This window comes from Squalius cephalus (assembly GCF_949319135.1).
Source record: "Squalius cephalus genome assembly, chromosome: 5".
Taxonomy (NCBI): Eukaryota; Metazoa; Chordata; class Actinopteri; order Cypriniformes; family Leuciscidae; genus Squalius; species Squalius cephalus.
The window spans coordinates 45,605,062-45,626,333 of NC_137126.1; the positions used below are offsets into that span (position 1 = coordinate 45,605,062).

Below are 21,272 nucleotides of genomic sequence, written 5' to 3' on the forward strand. Positions count from 1 at the left end.
TAAATCATGTAATATTACATGTAATATTTTTCATGTGCCTAATATTTAATCAAAATAATTTCCCCTCCCGACATCTTTCCTTCTCTGATGATGCGTTTACTGGCATCAGGGTGGAGCAACCTGTCACTCACATGAGATCCACCAATAGCAAACCACAAACATACTACTCGTTCGAGAAGCCGTTTCACTCAGATACGTCACAATAGTAAAGAAAAAACTATCACAACTTCTGTAGATTTTAAAGACAAAAATCAAATCAAAAAGGAATTTTGTGGCTTTTAATCCATTTCAACCCCTTAATATCTGGTTTCCATAAGAAATATGTCAACACTCATCAAACCTTTTCATTGAGTCTTTATTGTAATTAGCATGAGCAATGAAGGTTTTTGTTTCACAATTATACACTAAAAGTGTGTATACTTTCGCAGTCTTTGAATGCAGGAAAAACCCTGCTAAACCGCCTCACGTGATTCGTCTCATGATTCGTTCACGGACGAAAAAACGTCAATCCAAACCAAACACATTTGGTATCATCGCGTTTCAGAATCTTAGATGTTCATAGATACACACTGCAATGTAAGTTTTTTTTTTCGTTCACAAATAAGTCGCAACAAAGCGCATTTTATCCTTTACAGCATTTGCTTGTTATATTTCCAGTGAAAACATAAAAGTAGGCTATAGGTGTTTGCAGAAATATAGGACTTACAATGGATGCTAGATGCTTCACATCTGCTTTGATTAACAAAGAAATATATTTTTCTGTTGATCATCACTGGCAATAAATAAATACAGTCCACTTTGATTTTATAAAAAAAAAAAAATAGAACATCATGTAGAGAAACACATCCAGTTGTCTAAATAATACATGATGAGATAAATTCCCATATAGGGTAAGTGTGCCCATGTACCCTTTAAGGCCACTTTCAACTCAAATTAAAAAGATACTACTCGTTTGAGAAGCCGTTTCACTCAGATATACGTCACAATAGTAAAGAAAAAACTATCACAACTTCTGTAGATTTTAAAGACAAAAATCAAATCAAAAATGAATTTTGTGGCTTTTGACCCATGTCAACCCTAAACATCTGGTTTCCATAAGAAATATGTCAGCACTCATAAAACCTTTTCATTGAGTCTTTATTGTAATTAGCATGAGCAATGAAGGTTTTTGTTTCACAATTATACACTAAAAGTGTTTTTTATTAATAATTCTGATTACATTTCTTACAGGACATTCACATTAATAATTACATGTATATAGCGCTTTTTCTTGGCACTCAAATCGCTTTACATAGAAGAGGGAAATCTCCTCAACCACCACCAATGTAAGGTAAAATGCAAGTGTTAAAATAAAAAAAAGTGTTAAAATAATAAATGTAAGTGTAATCGAAAGCTTTGGTTTTATTTGCTGCAATTTACATCTAAAGTCAGCATGAATACACACAGATATGAGGGAAATGCCCTTCAATAAACTCAATTTAAATCTAAAAACTAAAAATAAATCTCATTCTAAATGTATTTATTGTGGTGAAGATACATATTTGATTGTAGCTTTGTATTGTTGTCTCTCATTAGAAGCGTTCTGTCATATCAATAGTTATGACGTACCATATTTGTGTGATTCAAAGATGATTACAGTGGAGCTTAAACATGATCTCTTACAACAAGTAAAACATTAAGATGAAGTCAATGTAAAATCAGTATAAAACATAAATGTAAAGTTAAACGAATATATCAAATGGATATATAGAATTTATGAGTGAATGATTTGTTAAATGAGTATGGAAATATTAATACACAAGCATATATGAGCAATTAAAGAAAATAATAGTCAGTAAAGAAAATAATGGCCTATAACTGTATTTTTGGCCTCAAATTAATGAATAATTTTCACCGTTCCTCTCGTAAATCCCACAATCACCTGCTGGTGGGTTACTTGACTTTAAACTTGACTCTGCTGTTGAACATGCAAACATCTCAACAAATTATATGAAAAGTAAAACCTATAATGGCTTCTCATAAAGGTCTCTCATAAATTACGGCTTTGCAGCAACTTCCTCCCAAAGAAATGGGCATGTAGACGGGGAACACATTTATCATATTCTGCTCTGAAGAACCTTTTTGCAGAGGCTCTCTTTCTGCTTTATTTCAAAGAAATATTTACGCTGATCATGCAGAATTTGCAGAACCACTTCAGATTCTAGAATGATTTCAGGGATACAACGTTCAGCTGAAGGGCTTGTGGATTTTGTTTCTCTTCTGTTTTTTCTTGCTTGTTGTGTATCCATAGTTTGTAATCAATAAAGATCGGCCTCACATGTATTGTGTAAATATTAGCATTTCCATGACAGCAGTTGTTTCCAGTCTTGTTGTAGAATCATGTAGAATCATCTGCTATTACTGCCATATTTGTGCAAGTCCTCTTCAGACATCGAGGCATTATTTAAAAAGTTATTAAACTAATAATAAAAAAAAACTTCAATAATCTAGAATAATACATGAAAAAAAAAAAAAAAAAAGAAAACTCCATAATGGGATTGACAAATTTGCCCTGATAGACACATAAATGTGTTCATCTTCAGGCCTCAAGGCTCCAGTGTTCTATTAATTTATATCCATGGCCTCAACTTCCTCACTCAGCGTTTCTTGCCTCACAGCGGGCATGTCTGCTCCAGATGTAATGTTTTTTACAAATTCAAATTTAGAGAATAAATAAAAAATTTCACTTCTGGTTTTGATCTGTGTGTGGATTTTTTTGATAATGGACTGAATGGAAACTGAAAATTCAATAACACTCCTACCAGTATAAACATGTTTGTAATGAAAGCCACCAGTGTGCATGCCAATCAGATAGCAGTGTTCATCAAACACCGGGGAGCCAGAAGATCCGTGAAAGAAACAAGAGTCGTATGTAATGTGGTTCTGATGTAGACACGACCAACATGGCCATGATACATATGGACAGGACACATTCTCAGATATGTGTTTGTTTATACTCGGTAGTCGATTCTCAATCCCAACGATGAAGCAGGGGTCCATCTTCTTAACCCCACAATCTGGGTGTCCCACAATGTAGATCCCACCACTGTGAGGAGAGGGGCCAGGCTTACAGCGTTCAAGCAATTCAGTGCAGTTATGAGGTGCAGAATCCAATTCAAGAAGAGCAAAATCATGGGATTCATCATTTTCTAAACCATAAGCATAAGCAACAACAACATCGTTTACTTTCAGAACTTCTCCCACTGATTCTATAACTTCATAATTGAATAACGCCACACATTTCCTTAAAAGCTTAAGTGTGTGAGGAGCCTCCGGTGGGGAATAAACAAAGTCCTTGACAACATGAGCATTAGTGAGGATGAATCTGTCAAAGAGTAAAAAGCCGGTTCCTCTGGCAGAATTCTCAACTTTGATCAAACACACTGAGTCAGACAGATCCATGAGCCACTTCACATTCTTCACGTCAGTAAAACTTTGAAGGCTTTTATCAAATTCTTCTTGGTATAATTTTTTGTTCTCTGGACTTTGTAGCATATCAAATAAAACTTTGCACTGAGTCTGCAGAATATCCTCAATCTCAGTGGAACAAGAATAGCCAGAATAACCAGAAGAATTATTCTGAGTTGCATTCCCTTCAGTTGAAGGACCTGCGGATCTTGTCTTTCTCTCTTGAATTGTTTTTTGTTCAGTGTTAGTGGGATGCTGGCATAGGTCATTTTTTTCTGAATCAGCAGCTGAAGGTAAATTTGGTACACTGCTGGTTTTAGTTAGTTTCATTTGGGTTTCAGGCCGCCTGCCATCAATAGCAATTATCTGAAATGTCTTCTGATTAAGATCCTCAGCAAGGTCAGACATTTCATACCTTGATCGTTGACTCTTCTCTGCTTCACCTTTATACTCCTGAGAGAGGAGACAGAGTTTCTGGAATATTTTATCAATGAATCGTCCATCACGCTTAAGAGCAGTTTCGACTTCCTCTTCTTTGAATGCATAAACACAAACATAATCAGCTGTGTTTGCCAATTCATTGTTCTTCATTATGTGTTTCACTGTTTTCCCTCCTGTTGTTTTGATTTTAAAGGTGATTAAGTCTGTCTGTCTGTGGAGTGGAAAATCTTCATGTGTCTGTTGCTCTGTAGAAGCCTTTTTTCCTTTTTGATGAAGGTTATTTCTAAGAGTTCATTTTTGTCAACAAGACGGCAGGGGAAATCTGTTTTCACAGCAGCGCCGTCAGATCTCTGGATGACCATTTCTTTCTCTTTGTCCCTTACATTCTCATTCCTCTTGAAAGTGTCTCTTTTAATAAGAGCATCAAGAACAGTCATGGATGTATTACATGGCACAGACACTGGCTCACGATGAGAGTCGAAACGAAACCTGAAATTGTGTTTTTGCTCTTCTGCTCTCTGTTAAATTCAGATAAACAATCTATCATGTTCAAACAGACATTCAAGTCAATACCAATGAAAAAATGTTTTCAATGAAATGATGATTCATTATAAGTATATATGTGATATACTCCACCCAAAAATGAAAATTCCCTCATCATTTACTTACCCTCAAGCCGTCCCATATGTATGCCTTCTTTCTTCATATGAACACAAATGTAGAGTTTTAGAAAAATAATCTATCTATCTATCCCAAAGTTGCCAGCTGACGGAATTACCGGCTTAAACTGTGGTCTGGTCTCACTAGACTTTGAGCATTTGAAATTTCTACAGACATTGCATCGATCATAAAATAATGGCATGCACTTCGCTGCAATCTTGCAGATTTCAAGTTTGCAGCTAAGAGGTCAAACTGTGAAACGTTAATCTTCCATTGGTCACAAGTCTTTAATTTTTATGAATTTGCAGGGTAGAGTTTACCATATTTAAAGTCAAATTATCAAAATAATTGCATTTCCATGTCTCCCGCATCCACATGCTTATAAATTGTCAATGGAACGAAAAGTGCAGTGTGACCGTTTAAAGTAGTAAAGTTTAAAATATATGACTTTTCTCACACACACCCCTATATTTTTGATTCAAAAGACATTGATTCATCCACTCTGGTTGTATGGATTACTGTTCACTCTATGTAACTTTGGGGGTCCCCGTTAACTATTATATGGTCTCACTGAGATGGATTATTTTTATAAAAATCTTCATTTGTGTTCATCAGAAGAAAGAAAGTCATGCATATGGGACTGCAGGTTAGTAAATGATGAGAGAATTTTCATTTTTGGGTGGAGTATCCCTTTAAGGTACCTTACCTGCTGCAGATCTTTGAAGGGTCCCTCTTCAACTTCAGTCTTCAATGAACAAGCCATCGTTTCCTGGGGGGGAAAAACTGTGAATTTACGGGCTTACCACTCTAGAGCTTTCTATCATGATTTAAATCATGAAAAGGACAGGTAAGTGCAAAGTTATGGTCCTATCACACCAAACAGGATACAGCAAAGCAAATATGCTCTTTTGTTAGATTTATTTTATTACTTGACTTGTATTTTCTTATAATGTAAAGCGGTTTGAGAAGCTCCTTTAAATGTGCTATGAAAATAAAGTTATTATATATTATAAAACAAATCAAACACTGAGAGGGAATGAATATGTATTGAGAAAATACAGTATATGGAAAAGGCAAAAACATCAGCTGTGGCAGACAACAAGCATTTTGTCTGTCAGAGTGAAAAGCTGTAGTGTTGTTGCTGTATTCGTTGATTTGGATTCGCAGCTGTTGCCAGTAAAGAGTTTGAACTGCATTACTAAGACCACTAAAGTAAGAGCTGTTAATTGTTGCCAGTTTTAGAGCTATCCAGTTAAAGTTTTAGTTTACGCTTTATATACTTTGAGCTATTAACACGAAACTGGAAATATATTAATTGGCTTTATTTCAGTTAGTTCAAGAGAAGTGTTTTGTATGTCATAGTAAACAGTAGCCGTAGTGTTAAGTGCTATATTTTCCATCCTTCGGATAAGATGTTAAACCGAGGTCTTGTGAAATTAAAGGTCCCGTTCTTCGTGATCCCATGTTTCAAACTTTAGTTAGTGTGTAATGTTGCTGTTAGAGCATAAATAATATCTGTAAAATTATAAAGCTCAAAGTTCAATGCCAAGCAAGATATTTTATTTAACAGAAGTCGCCTACATCGAACGGCCCGTTTGGACTACATCCCTCTACTTCCTTCTTTAGTGATGTCACTAGAACCGTTTCTTGACTAACCTCCGCCCACAGGAATGCTCCCTCAACTCTACCGAAATTCGTTTATGTACTTGCACACTTCTTATAACTTACTGTGTTTACTCAGCTCTTACGGTGATTTTCTGAAGTAAAACTGACACTTCATCTTTTGTGTGATGTACAATAAACTTTATTAAACTCATCAGTATATGTTTGATCATCATTCGGACCTGGTCCGAAACAGCAGACTTGTAGGCTATTAATAAATAATGGATACATACAAGCAGATGACAAATACGTTATAATAACCGTAATTAAACTACTAAACTATACCTGTTCCATCTCTATACAGCACTCTGACTCTGTAGGCATTATTGTCCAACTCGAAATGAACACCGTTACTGAGAGTTTCTGATATCATCATTCCGTGAGATGAAATTGTCCTGAGAGACTGAGCGCGAGCTCATGAAGCTCCGCCCCCTGTGTCGTCCAGCAGCAGCTTATTTGCATTTAAAGGGCACACACTGAAACAGCTCGTTTTTCTGAGCCCCAAAAAATGTCAATTTAAACATGCTGTAAAAAATGATCTGTTGGGTATTTTGAGCTGAAACTTCATATACACACTCTGGGGACATCAGAGACTTATTTTACATCTTGTGAAAAGGGGCATAATACGGGACCTTTAAACATTTATCGTTCCTAGTATTTTTTTTTTGTTAGCTTAGATAGTAGCATAGCATACAGCTATCCAAAATGATGGGGAGATGTAAAAAAAGAAAAACTTTAATTGCAATAAGAGTAGGCTATTGTGACGTCAAAACATTTGGTAGCCTACTAAACATAAGTTTATTAAGTTTAGGGACAACATGTTACCATGTTTACATGGTGCAATGGTAGGCTACTGCTTTTATTATTGTTTGATACAAATATTACAATTTCAATTAAATTATTGTGGTTTGATTCCGATCTTGATTCAATACCGATTCAATTGGATAAATGGTAGGCTACAGTAGATACATGTTAATTTTTCTCAAGAAAGAAATTCTCAAATAATGCTGAAAACAGCTGCTACAGAGAGCCCTGCTAGCTGGTACTATTAAATGTTAAAAATAACTCAAATTAAATATAATGCAGTTTTTATTATAATAACAACTTTGTAATATTTTAAGTAAAAAAAAAAAATTAATATAGTGCACATATTTAGCAAAATACTCATTTATAGCCTACTGATACTAAATATATTATAAAATAGTATTTTTTCTAGCCAACTAATGTGCTATGGTCATTATGGCTTTCCTGAGATAAATGTGACATTGTTCTCCAGCTGTTTTATTGACATGGTTGAAAAACACTGATTGGTCGATATTATTTATGAGGCATATACATTTCGGTAAGTTGAACTAGCCTATCTTTTCAACATACCTATTATTGTTTGTTTGTGTTTACTTACTATTAACTAGTAATAAAGAGAAATGATCGGTTCACATGCCGCTTGAATTGAGGCGCTACAGCGATCTGTCACATTTATGAGCGCCAAAACGGTATTTTATTGTTTGAATTTCGTAATAAAATTGACAGAGAGAGCTGAGAATTTGTTTCATATTAAAAGGAACCTGCTCTGTCTTGTCCGTCAGTGTAAGTGTCCTCTTTGCTTCATGATTTATATCTACATGAGAAAGTGGATGTGTGGCGTGAGAGCGTGTGAAAAGCGTCAATTGTGTGAGTCTCACGGTGAGAGTTGGCAGCTCTGTTGTACAACTGCAGAAAGAGGCGTGGACTAACGCAGTCAAACTAACTGAAATGAATAAAGATCGACAGGCTAATTTGATAGTGATTAAAACATAGCAATTAAAAGGTAGCCTATAGGCTAACAGATTCTAAATTACTGACATTGGTAATTTATGCCGGAAGAATAAAAAAAAAAAACAAGAATGTTTTAATTAAGTATTAAAAATAAGCAGGCTATAATATAATAAATATATTATACTTATATTATAAGCTAATGTGATAAATACAATAATTAGGCTACACGCAGTAATGTGTCTCAGACATAGCCTACATTTGGCGAGAAACAAAACGACGACGGCAAATATGAAGAGGACACAGAGTGCCAGGGCTGTCTTAAGATGACACAAGACGGGCCAAATTCATACTGCAACATTACTACAATGGAGACGACCATGATAGTGATTCTTATAAAACTTCTAGATGATGCACAAGATTGCTTAATTTACGGTCACAGCCTAGCAGTTTTAACGTATAGCCTATGTCAATAGGTCCCAATTTAAGAAGTCAGAGACATTCCAAGGTTATATATTCCAAATAGTGATATTGTTTATACCTGGAAATCTTAATTGTCCAAGTTAAAGGAGACATATCATGCTTTTAAATCGTTCCTTTTTACATATAAATCATACATTTGTAGTCTATATAAAGCTGAACTGCAATGCTTGGGTCTGAATTCCTCATTATTATAGCTCCACAGGCCCCTTTTCTACCCCTTTTCTGATGTGCGTCTGAGAGCAACTCGTTTTGGTGCGGTCTCTTTAAATACAATTGAGACACTTCATACCCCGCCCCCTCTCCAGGTTGCAGAAGTGACACTCGGTTCAACTCCACCCCGTTCGGCCATTTTTGTAGTTTGATAGCAGAGATACGATTATCTAGCGGCACAGAAACTTTTTATTCACACGTTATTAACAAAATGTCAACAACGGAAGACTTGTCCAGCCAGCCTTAGATGTTCGAGCCAGAGTCGGAGCAGGAGCGAGATGAAATTGAAGACGACGAACCTGCAGAACAACGTCTTCATATGGATGTATCGCAATGGTGTGTTACTGTATTTACACATGAAACTTTGGTCTTCCGACCTTTTACCACCGTGTCGATTTATTTTGATTAATATGTGCGAGGGAGAGAGAGCAAGACAGCGTCTAGTTTGGAGACGGTGTCTTGTTTACACTTTCGCCTGGCTCCGAAGAGAGAGAGAGAGGGAGTGCGCGCGCGCGACCGGGTCTCTCTCTCTATGCTCGTTCTTTCAGTTAAACATGCGCCCTGTCACAAGCGCGGCAGTTCATCTACATTAGACGGTGTAATGAAGCGTGTGGGTTACTACATCCAACAACCGAACATTTTAACTTACCCTCTCGTAACTTCTGCATCTTTTAGCTTGGACTACAAAATTGCAGCGAGAAATAAAAATGGCGGATTGCTCGAAGTGTTGGGCTGGAAATCAGTGTCCTTATTTGGCAGTTCCGCTGCAAATACTGTGACGTAATAGTTCACAAAACGTCATAGATAACAGAAAAATCGGAACAGGATGAAAAATAAGGCCAAAACAGAATATAAAGATATCAACGAAGCACCTGAAGAGAATAATTTCAACTTTTCTGTATTTCTAAACACTCCAAATATTCAACAATATGCATTTAAGGGCTAAAAAAGTGGATTTAGCATGATATGTCCCCTTTAAAAGAGAATCTAGATGGAGTAGGACTTGTGACTTCATAACTTCAGAGTTTCTGTTCTCATCTCATTCACTCCACGCTCGGGTAGCCTACTATAGGCTACGGTTATCCGGACCACACCTGGGCTGCGTTCAGCGCCGACAAAACTTTGCACAACGTTTTTTAAACAGAAACGGTGATGCGTTGAACACACTGTTCTGATGATGACGCAAGAGTTGCAACTATGGCAGCTGAGAAGGCCATTCTTTGTGTTCTTTGTGAAGAATTTTCGGAGCCTGATGAAGTCGGTATAAATATGTGTTTAATAGCCTACTACAAAATATGCCCGATGTTACAGTTACTGCACTTGCCGCCCAGAACAAAAGAGAACATCCCAATCGAGTGAAGGGATTGCTGAAACTGAAATGGAAGCACATCTTACCTAATTCAGACTAAAACACATCTATTTAGCCTCACATACTGACTTTATTTGTAGTTCATACTGTTTTAATACCCTGTATTTTCTTTCTCATTTTTAGGAAAAGCACTTAATTACCATTGTTTATTTCTATACCAAATGTCATACACTTGCAATGAAGCTAAAAATATAAACAACTACATCATTATGTTGATATTCTGTATTTTTACAATAAAACGTACGACAAACATGTCTTCTAATATCCTCAGTTGTTGCGTATACCGAGCTGCATGAACACATTTGTAAATTACTTTCCTTGAACCCATTGTGCGAGTTCACTTTAATACCGCGTGCTTTATATACATGTTGCTGCTGATTGGACTGCAGTTCTGACACACCCACCAAACAAGAGAAAACGTATCTCAAACCCTGTTGCACACCGGTGCACGCCGTTTCCAGGAAACATGACGTTCAACCCGGAAACCGAAGCAAAACGTTGCGCACCGTTTTGAACTTGAACGTGCCCCTGATTTCCTGCTCTTCAGTCCCCGCCCACATTAAAGGGAATCGAAAGTAATAGAATTTGGGATGAAACAAAAGCTATTCTCTTTCGCAGCCCGCATGCCGTTTCTCAATAGATGGGTTTCCGTTTCGCGAATTACCCATTATCCTCTGCGGCGCGCCGCCATGTTGTGTGTCAAAGCTGTCAGTAAGCCACTGTGCTGCATTAATAGAAAGCCAGTTAATAAAGTATTTTTGACTCTTTTGTGTTGAGATAACGATGACAAATTCCTCCAAACCTGGCGACAAGGTGAAGGTTATTTACAGGGACACATTAGACGATGTTTGCCAGGCAAGATATGATGAGAAATTGAGTTATATCGATGGAAAGGATCCTTACACAATGTCGAAAGAGGACTGGTTATGAAGGCTAATCCTGCGGCGTACCCCGATATTCAGGAAATGGACATTGCCAAGTATCTCATCCACACCGTTAGTGCGTACACTTTCGACGAATTAAGAGGAAGAAAGTCTCTGGAAGCATACAATTATTTTGTTAGAATGTGCGAGTTAAAATTTTATATGGTCGCATTTGTGCGAGTGCATGGTCATGTACTACTCAGTTAAATTCACGCATGAATTCTCCTGCATTGAACTTGTTTTAGCGCCCGGCCGCCCGCCAAAGTGAATTTTTGTCCTGCCAAAGTCTTATTTGATCGGTGAGTAATGTAGATGAACTGGGCGCATGTTTAACTGAAAGAACGAGCACGGAGCGATGTGCTCCAGGTGTAACGTTAGCCTCTGCCTCTGGCTCGACCAGCTGATGTGGCCACAGAGAAAGTGATGAAGGTGGACAATCGTCAGAGTGTGCTCCTGGCCCAGCCAACAAATCTCAAGGGCTGTGTCGATAGTAGCCACCTGGGTACAGCGATTTGACAGCCGATGAGAGCTAGCGCATTTAGCTAGCCCATCTTGGAAATTATTAGATAAAGTGTCACATCTCCAGAGCACAAAACCTCTAAATGTTCACAAGAGCAGCACTGAACATTGACTCCAGCCAAACGGAGAATAATCGTATGATTTTCATGTTCAGAATAATGCCGATTCAGGATATTATCATGCTCCGTAACACAAACGCTTGACCCACTTGACACACAAGATGGCGCCGTAAGGAGTTGCGGGAGAAATGTGACGTCATCGGAAATCTATCTATACCAAGTACGCAAAGTTCGGACTTGAGTCCTTGGTAGTTCGGACTTGACAAGTTCGACTCAGGAGAACGAACTCCCGAGGACGGGAGGACGCAAGTCCGATAATTCTGAAATGGAACAGCGGCGTACTTTATAGCGTCACTCAGCTCGCTCAGGCTACTCCGGTTATCTCTTTATGTATCCACCTTATAGGCCTATGTCACACTTCCTGCTTCCGGAACGCGGAGTAGGGATTCAGAACTTCCGGTCAACAGTATTTCTCGATAAGGATTTAGATTATCAGCCATAATGTCTAAACCATCCGAGGTAGACTGACCACGAGCTATGAGGTTGTGAAACGAAGGTTTTTGCTCCTGTAGAAGCTATAAGTTCGTATGAAATCAACCTTGTTTTAAGAAAAACATGTTTTATCCGCGATCTTATGAAAAAAAACTACACTACCCACAATCCTAAGCGTAGCAGCAACGTCTGCTGATTGGTCCAACTCGCTGTTACCATAGAAACGTTTACCTTACTGGCGAACGGCCCGCCGCTGTTGTTGTAGTGCACCGGGTTGCTCTGCGTCAGGACGTAGACAGCCATACCTCAGCTTTAACGCTTTTCCACTTGAGAGTTTTCATTTACCATCCGAACCACATCGTCATATGTGACTTCAGGCAGGTTGAGGAGAGATTTGGTCCAGCGGTATCTATCGGACTCCGCCATTGTAAAAAGCTAACCGGAAGAGCCGTATCCCTACTAAAAGACGTACTTCCGGTCTTCAATTTTTTCGTGACATAGGCCTATTCTGCTCAGTCTAAACAATGCGCGCTGCCATGACGACGACTCCGGTTGCCTACTTCCGTTCGTAGCGCTTGACCTGTACTAGAAGCGGGAGAATGAGTTCAAGCTCCTCATGTGCTGTTGTTATTTGTTTTAACAATTCAAAGAAGATTTCAAACTTTTTAGAAACTGAGTGTTTCGAGCATTTAACAAGGAGATAATGCCCATGTCCGATTCCGTATCAGATACATTCAATACAAACGTTTAGAGTGGTTAGCGTTAAAACTGAACTTCTCTCGCTACTAGTACAGGTCAAGCGCTACGAACCGGAAGTATGGAACCGGAGTCGTCGTTATGGCAGCGCCGAGCAGAATAAGGTGGATATCTAGGCTACAAATAAAACAAAATATGTTATAAACCACCGCTCTGCCTCTTTTCATTTTCATTTAAAAAAAATATTAAACATATGGCCACACAAATGTGGTTCAGGCAACGCAATTGATTATCTTCACTGCATATTTATAACAACACGAAATATAAAGCACAACCCTGACTCTTTTTGTTTTCATTTTAAAAATATGATAAATAAAAAACATTATAATATTGATCATTAAAACTATCATTTAGCAAAAAGAGACAGGGTTGTGTCATTTTATTTAATTATGTACTACAGAGAGAATGGCAATATGTATAATAAAATATTTTATGTTTTAAATAGGCTATATAAAATAAAATTACATAACCTTTTTTGTTAAATGTCAGTTTTAATGATCAATAATAGCCATTATAAAAGTATAAGTAGCCTAAAAGGTATAAGAGGCTATATACAATAATAAAGCAAACGATTCAGTCAAACATAAGTCAGCTCTCTAGGCTACAACATTAAAGTTAAATAGACTAAATAAAGCTATGAAACTTCACTTTGCCCTCAGCTTAACGTTTTGCCAGGGAACAAATTATAGATTAATGAGACAAATAAAATAAATCGTCCGTTAGATATACACAAGACGGTTTATATCTCATGTTAAACCACTAGAGACATCCAAGCCAGTGGCAAATGTCAGCAGCACTAACCGAGGAAAGGCTGTTCTCGGCGGGGTACATGAGCGCCGAGCATCCGATTGCCTGGATCTCACAACTCCGAAAATGTCAGATCAAATTTTCAAATAGGCGCTATCTTTATAAATAAACCAAAGATTTGAGCTTTAAACAACTACATTCTCGCCTGAAAAACTCTTAAAACTACATTTCGTGACACAATTACAGCAGTATTTTTAAATTACGCGGGGTTTCTCCTCTGCTATTGACGCTTGGTTGGTGTGAGATGCATTCTGGGATACCTCATACCTGGCTTTCTCAAGTCAGCACAAGTCACCTCTCGATGCATCCTCGGTAAAAGGGGCGGATCAAGAACACACCCGGGGATTTGAACTGGACTTGGCTAGATGTGAACTTTGAATTGGAACAGTACTTGGGCAGCGACTGATGACGTTTCACAAGTCCACAAGAACACAAGTACAGACAAGAACGCATATTGAGAAACGGCCTGACTTTACATATCAAAATACATAAAATCATCTCCAAAAAAATTCGTGATGGACTTATAAACAAACATCGTTCAACTACATAATTCTATATTATGTCTACAACCTATATATGTTACTTTTATGCTTAGATCCCATATAAGTCATGCAATTATTATTACTATTGGATGGTTGAATGAAAGTGTTTCTTGTTTCCTATCAGTACAATCGTATGTTCATAATTCAGAAGATGGCTTCACTGAAATCTGTGTAAAATGTTTAGTAATCTTATAATAGGAATCATGTCTAAACTGTTCTCTCGGTAATCTCTGCTAGAGCTGAGATCACAGATAAGGCATGATTTATGACGAGAGGGGAAGAAAATGCCACCTCTCAAATAAAAACAGTATCTAATGTGTCAGAACTCATCCAGGAGGCTCGACAAACATTTGAGTTTAAAACCTTAGGACACAAACAAAACATAGAGTATGCATAGAGTAGCCATTGAGTAACCAGACAGACAAGTAACCATGTAGACGAGCAGACGAAAGAACCCAAATCAAGATCAGAAGAACATGGGTTAAACAGCTTCATTCAAGCCATCTAACTACTCTCGTCTCACTTTTCTTTCTCTTACTTAGTTAATTTTCTTTTCCGTTGAGAGTCTTGGTTATAAGTTAAGTTTTGCTTCCAACTTCATAGACTTTCTTTACATCCATTCGCCAGCACACCACGTGATTGGCCACCCCAGAAATCTATCCAGGCAGAGGAGACCGCCAGCCAATCAACAACCCGGGAAACTCCCTTTTACCCCCTTTTATGCTGACGAAAGGAACCCCCAAATGAACAAAGACAAGCGAGTAGCCTCCAGGTTCTTAACTGAACTGGTGCTTTGATATAAGATTTAATAACCTCGTCTAAGAAACGATAGAAGGGTTAAATTAATGATTGATGGTTCGTTCAGGTCATGTCTTATAAGTGCATATTGAAACTTGGGATTTCATCATCTCACTCTTAAAACTCATTCTTTCCTCACTTTCTTTCTTTCTGCAACTCGAATGTGTGTGTTTGTGTTAGATATTAGTTTTTGTGTTAGAATAATCAAAGTCTTGTTTGTATTTTAAAGAGAAGTACTGTGTTATGTGCTTACGAATTTAATGTCTTAAACTGCTGATCTAAGTTACCTTGCTAATAAATAGCTAGTGTTTGCACTATAGTTTGGATATTTATAGCAAATATGGGCAGAACTCTTTACTGCCCTAGTACTTCAGAAATCCTTTTAAAGGTATACATGTGAATTAAACGTGGCACAATGGCCTTCATCATCACAGTATGCTAATGGCTATCTAGTGCAAGGGATTTCATCAATATGATTGAGGACTGTTGGGACACTCCAGGCACAGGATGGTTCTGTCGAGAGAGACAGAGTAATTTGCGTCAATGACACGTCTGTAGACTCTGTAACATTTGCTTCACAGGACATATGCTTTCAACTACATACTGTTTATTTACTAGTGTGTTCTAATATGAAACTATGTCATGTTTGGTCTCATCTGACAGCTTATAAACTGAAATGAATGGTGGTGAACTTAATAGATATTAAAGTATCCTAATGTACAATCTAGGTATTGGTTAAACATACATTGAGGAGATTGTTAATGTTCTTCTCCCCCTCTTGATCTCCACCCATTTTCCTCATCTTTTGGCTTCCTGTCGGTCGGATTTGGTGTTGATATTCCACTAATGTTTAACAATGCTTTGCTCAGGGTATAAGAAGGAAAGGTAACTGTTGATCTGGGAGCTTTAACCCCGCCACCCCCGCACACCGGTGCGTAACCTCATACTAGGAGAAAGGCTTTTACAGCCTCCTCTGCACCACAGTGCATTATTTGTTACAACTAAGTTTTCTATACAGTATGTTGTTCCATTCCACTGTCTGTATATTTAAACATGTAACTTAATAAATAACTTTGCCTGCTTTAAAGGCTTTGAGAATCTTTCCTTTTATCACTGATTATGTTGAAAGCTAAAGTGATTATAACTTTCGTTATCTACACATTCAGGTTAAATCCTACCTTTTCCTATCAGTTCTAAGAAAGACCTTTACATTTAAAGAATAAGAGGTTAAAGAATAACAACAACTTTAATGGAGTCAGATTAATTATATTGGAGTTAGATAAATATTTGAATTATACACATCATCCTTCAACTGCCTTTTGTTCCGATTATTGGTTCAAAAATAGCAGCGTAACAGTGTATTTAAGCCCTTATTTTTGTTTTCATTATATTCCTGTGTGCATAGTGCTTATGTTCCTGTTGTCTCTTAAGTTATTTGATCATCAGTTCCACTTCTGCGTCCTGTATTTCTTTCCTTTGGATCTACACACGCATAGGCCTACTGTGATGACAGTTTACAACCCATGCAATTTGATTCGACAATAATGCACAAACAAGCATTCAAGTGAATGCACTGAAGAAAAAAGGGTTGGCTTTAAATGATGCATTTATTAGTGTATGTTAAGTGATTTACCTGCTTCACATCTTTTGATGAGTGTCCCTCATCAGCTTATTTTTTAGACAAATCCATTGTTTCCTGAAAGAATGCCAACAAGGATGTTTATTTATACAATGTTTGTGTGTGTGTGTGTGTGTGTGTGTGTGTGTGTGTGTGTGTGTGTGTAGTAGGGCTTTCTATCATAATTTTAAAGCAGTAGAGGAATGATTCGCTTCTTTGGTCTTGAGCTACAATTTTGAACTCTGTTTCTCTGATTTCTATTATCAGTTTCTCTAATTCGCTTATAAAGACAACACAAGAGCCTTGGATATGATAAATGTTACAAAAATTATGTGAAAAAATGTGATTGGGTACCCTTAGATTATTTTCATTTTGATGTTTATTCATGTATGGGTCGACACCTACATATAAGTCTATTCAATTTATAATATGCTTTAATTTAATGATGTCACTGTTATTTTAACTGTCTCAATTGCCTGTATCCACTTTTGTGTCATTTTGTTTCATACAATAGCACTATTTCAAAACATTCAGTAGCAAATGCCACTCAAACACAGACGTGACAGTGACACAAATAACATGTTGAAAAAAATATTACCGATTTTAATGGTAAAATAAAGTAAAGTTTAATTGACGTAAAATATTACTAATTAGGCTATTTATTTAGGATTTTGTGTCACAATTACGTCAGTCACTACTGGAGGTGTGAGGTGTCACTACATATGGCGAGTCGGCAACATGTTCTGTGTCTGTGTTTCGCGGCAATGTCAGTGGCACGTGCCAATGAAGACCGGTTGTATCACTAATCACATGTGCCTAGTCTTCTGTGCGTCAGATGTAATGTCACTTAAAGCTATGTGTAATTTTTCAAGTTGATTCTTAGCAAAAAACACTTTTTTCTTTCAAAATGATATGTGCTCATTAATGTGTAATTACTTTTACCAACTAATCAAGTATTCTCGTAAGCGTAGAATCTGCCATTTAGAATACATATGAGCGAGTCGCTCGAATGGCGGCAGCCATGTTCCGCCTCCATCTTGAAAATACATTAGTTATTAGTTACAGGAGTTAAAACGTCCTCGGAATGGGAGGGGCTAGAAAGTAATATTCAGTTGGTAGTCATAAACAATTTCACCACTAGAGGGGAGAAAATCCTACACAGTGTAGCTTTAAAGTTAATACCACCTCTCTGATATCAGCGCTAGTAGGATATAAAGGGATAAGGACATTTCATTTTACCGAACAACCTGCTGAACAACCTGAAAAGTGCTGCACTACTCATACAGGTCAGTTTCTTTGACGAATAAAAATGGTGTGGTAACGCAGTGCTGTTTCGCTATCATACTAAACTGCATTTGAGTGTAATGAAAGTTATAATGTTATTCTATGTGTTAGTTTGTGGGCTGTATGAGAGACTAGCAGTAAGCTAGATCAACATTAGAATAATACTGATCATCATATTCTAACATTTCATCATGTTGAGTTAACACAATTGAACGAAATATATAACACCGTGCAAGTGGTTTTTGGATATTTTAATACAAAAATCTTACATTATACCTTTAATTATGCAGCCGTCATTAGTGGATGGGAGGATTGAGGACGGATCATGGTTCTAGAGATTTGAGCTAGGCCTATTGATTGAAGCGCTGTCTGTGTATGGAGGACCAAACCTGCAGAAATTAAAAATGAATAAATACATAGATAAATATGCAAAGAAATGTAAAAAAAAAAACTAAAATAAATGACTATTTATACTTTTATTTCCCTATTTATGTATAATTATATATTTTTCCACATTTATTTTTTCATTTATTTATTTAGCCTATGTATTTATTTTATTTCCACTTTCATTTATTTTTTCATTTATTTATTTAGCCTATGTATTTATTTTATTTCCACTTTCATTTATTTTCACGTTTATTTATGCATATATGTATTTATGTCTACATTTATTTATAAATGTGGAAAAATATATAATTATACATAAATAGGGAAATAAAAGTATAAATAGTCATTTATTTTTACATTAAATTTACATTTCTTTGCATATTTATTTATGTATATTCACTTTGAATTTCTGCAGGTTTGGTCCTCCATATCTGTGCGCACTCTGTCCTCAGATGCAGTTTGAACTGTTTTAGTAGCCTACAGTTCTAGTTTGGACTATTTTATTATTGATAACCTGTTCTTATTTTTCCTAACCATATTTATTTTCACTTTTCTTTTCTTTTTTTTTTTTTTTTTTTGCACATCCGCTTTAATAAACACCTTTTAGACTACAAAATTGCTCCCATTCTTACATCATGGTGTGATTCTCCTTTAATACCGCTCGACATTTCAATGCCTTTTTATGCGAGTAGCCTACGCAGCGTTTATACATCAGGCCCAAGCCACGGCCGTCAGTCACCAGTCGGAATTAAACGCATTTACCGCACTGACGTTAGTTCAACTTTCCATTTTAAACCGGAAAAACGAAATGTCTCATAAAAACTAAAGAAAAAAAAAAACATCCACTTTTCCTTAAGTAGCCTATTAAACATAATGCTGTGCTATTTTTTTTTTTTTTTTATGGTGTGCCACCTGTAGGCCTATAACATCTCAAATGTGTTTTAGGGTTTCAAGACATTCCAAGCTAGGTTATATTCCAAATAGTGATATAAAAGGAAACCAGGAAATCTTACCTTGTCCAAGTAAATATTGACGCCTTAACTTCAAAGTTTCAATTCTCATCTCATTCGGTCCAAGCTCGCTTTGATCTGATTTCCTGCTCTTCAGTCTCCGCCCACAGCAAAGGTAATCGAAAGTAGGCTACTAGAATTTATGATGAAACAAAAGCTATTCACTTGCACTTAACACGTTGATGTCCAAAAGACGTCTTGTCAACGTCTTTGTCACAAAAGTCGGACGTTGAAAAGACGTCCACTGAGGGGCCAGAATTAAAGTTTTTATGACGTATTTTTTATTACGTGTTCTGCACGTCAGATATAGACGTTCATGGAACCTCCGTACAAGGTTAAAAACTAGTTCAGATGTGGCCATTGTGGACATTTTCAACATCATTTATGGTCTCATTTAGATATAGGCCTAATTGATTCTGTTTCTGGACCAAATAAACACGCAGGATGCAATAAATTAAAACTCATGTTTATTTCAATTTAATTGCAAAGCAACTCACAGACAGTTTGTGTTTGTCCAAAAAACATGAACATAAAATACACATCTGTAAATCATACATCTTTGGATCATGAGAGAAATCAGATCTGAAGGCAAGACTTTCTGGCTCAGACACTTGTCCTGCCCTTAATCACTGACATAAAATAGCTACAGATAATTTGACTATTTCTGTCAGACATCTACAGAAGATCTCAGTGACAATTAACAAATGTTTAGATGTTGATATTTGTTTCATTTGAAGTGTCACCATTGTGGTGATCAGTATTTGCTTTAGTTGGGCTCTTGGTCTCCGCTCTTCTTGTGTTAGCTTTTCTTTGGCTGCTGTAACTGTTGTGGCAGGAAAAAGTAAGATAAAGCAAGATCAGCTGTTATCAGCAAAATCTACTCAAAACAAGCATCTCACATTGTCAGATGCTTTGGCATTTATAGCCACCACCTTGGCTTGAGGAACTGCTACATTGGCACCAATAACATTTAAATGATCACTTATTTAGAGGTGGATAAAAAGGATGTGCACATGATGTTTTGAGCAAGTGTATCATGTAGTCACACTATTTTTTAGGTACTAGAGCCTATTCTTTAGATACTAGTGCTTATTCTTTAGGTACTAGCACCTTTTTAAAGATACTACTTATTCATGAGATAGTTCTTATTTATTAGATACTAGTTCTTATTTATTAGATACTAGTACTTATTCCAATAGTATTTCATTATGCCTAACTTGTTAAGAAAAAATAGAACTAGTGCTTATTTTTTAGTTACTACCCAGCAAACATTGGTCCGACGGCAACGTCGTGTCCCTGGCCAAAAATAGTCGCGGTATGACGGCATAAATCGGTAAAAATATGTAACACAGAACATTTCCTAAAAATGCATTCAGATACATTTGTACATGTCTACAGTTCTCTGGGGTTGCATGTATAATTGTTATTTAGACTTTTAGCTACGTGTAGTTCAATATAGTGTATCGGGTGAGAGGACGTCACCTGGCGACGTCTTTTACACGTGCATTTATAGTCCATCATGACCCTCCATCATGGAATCCTTGTGAAATATGCAAAAGCTGTGCTTAATCCTTGCATGGTTAATACTGCAAAAATTTATTTAATTGCCCAAGTAGTTTTTAAGAGGTTGTGAAGACGTCCACTGACGTCCTTTACACGTCAAGGCTGTGAACAGACGTCCACTGATGTCTTTTACACGTCTAGTCAAGCAAGACAGAAAAAAAACAGGAATTATCTTTATGAAATACACGAATTGTATACAAAGTAAATATATTTACTTTATCTTGTTTAAATAAATTATAATCACACAGTTCCTATGTGGTTAAGTGAATGCAAAGCCTCTGCATTCTAGTCATTATTTCAACCTGTAGCCTACCTGATACGTTGTGTGGTTTTTTTTTTAATGGAATGTATGCATATACATGTAAAACAGAAATATATCTGGTCGCCTTTTGTGTCTGAGTTGGATGTAATTGCCAAAACTGTGCTGCCAAGATCTCCCGACATTACCAAATCCCGCGATAGGTTAGATTATCTCACGAGATGTTAACGC

General features: G+C 36.9%; 1 protein-coding gene across 4 annotated transcripts; it reads right to left on the reverse strand.

Moving 5' to 3' along the window:
* Positions 1 to 601: 601 nt before the first annotated feature.
* On the reverse strand, positions 602 to 19,336 carry LOC307159245 (serine protease FAM111A-like). Of its 4 annotated transcripts, XR_013821343.1 has the most exons (5): positions 19,223 to 19,336; positions 18,099 to 18,211; positions 16,554 to 16,616; positions 5,255 to 5,317; positions 602 to 4,406 (listed from the first exon to the last, which is right to left on the reverse strand). XR_013821343.1 is itself a non-coding variant. In XM_079872504.1 (4 exons), the coding sequence occupies exon 4, from the start codon at positions 4,036 to 4,038 to the stop codon at positions 2,605 to 2,607; it is 1,434 nt and encodes a 477-aa protein (XP_079728630.1). In that variant the 5' UTR covers positions 4,039 to 4,406; positions 5,255 to 5,317; positions 18,099 to 18,211; positions 19,223 to 19,318; the 3' UTR covers positions 602 to 2,604. The 4 variants fall into 4 exon arrangements, 1 of the variants encoding a protein (XP_079728630.1); XR_013821342.1 differs by lacking the exon at positions 18,099 to 18,211; XM_079872504.1 differs by lacking the exon at positions 16,554 to 16,616 and having other exon boundaries at positions 19,223 to 19,318.
* Positions 19,337 to 21,272: the final 1,936 nt, after the last annotated feature.

Bases quoted from the DNA above. Each gene is read 5' to 3' on its own strand.
- LOC307159245 (XM_079872504.1), bottom strand. From the start codon at position 4,038: ATGAAGAACAATGAATTGGCAAACACAGCTGATTATGTTTGTGTTTAT.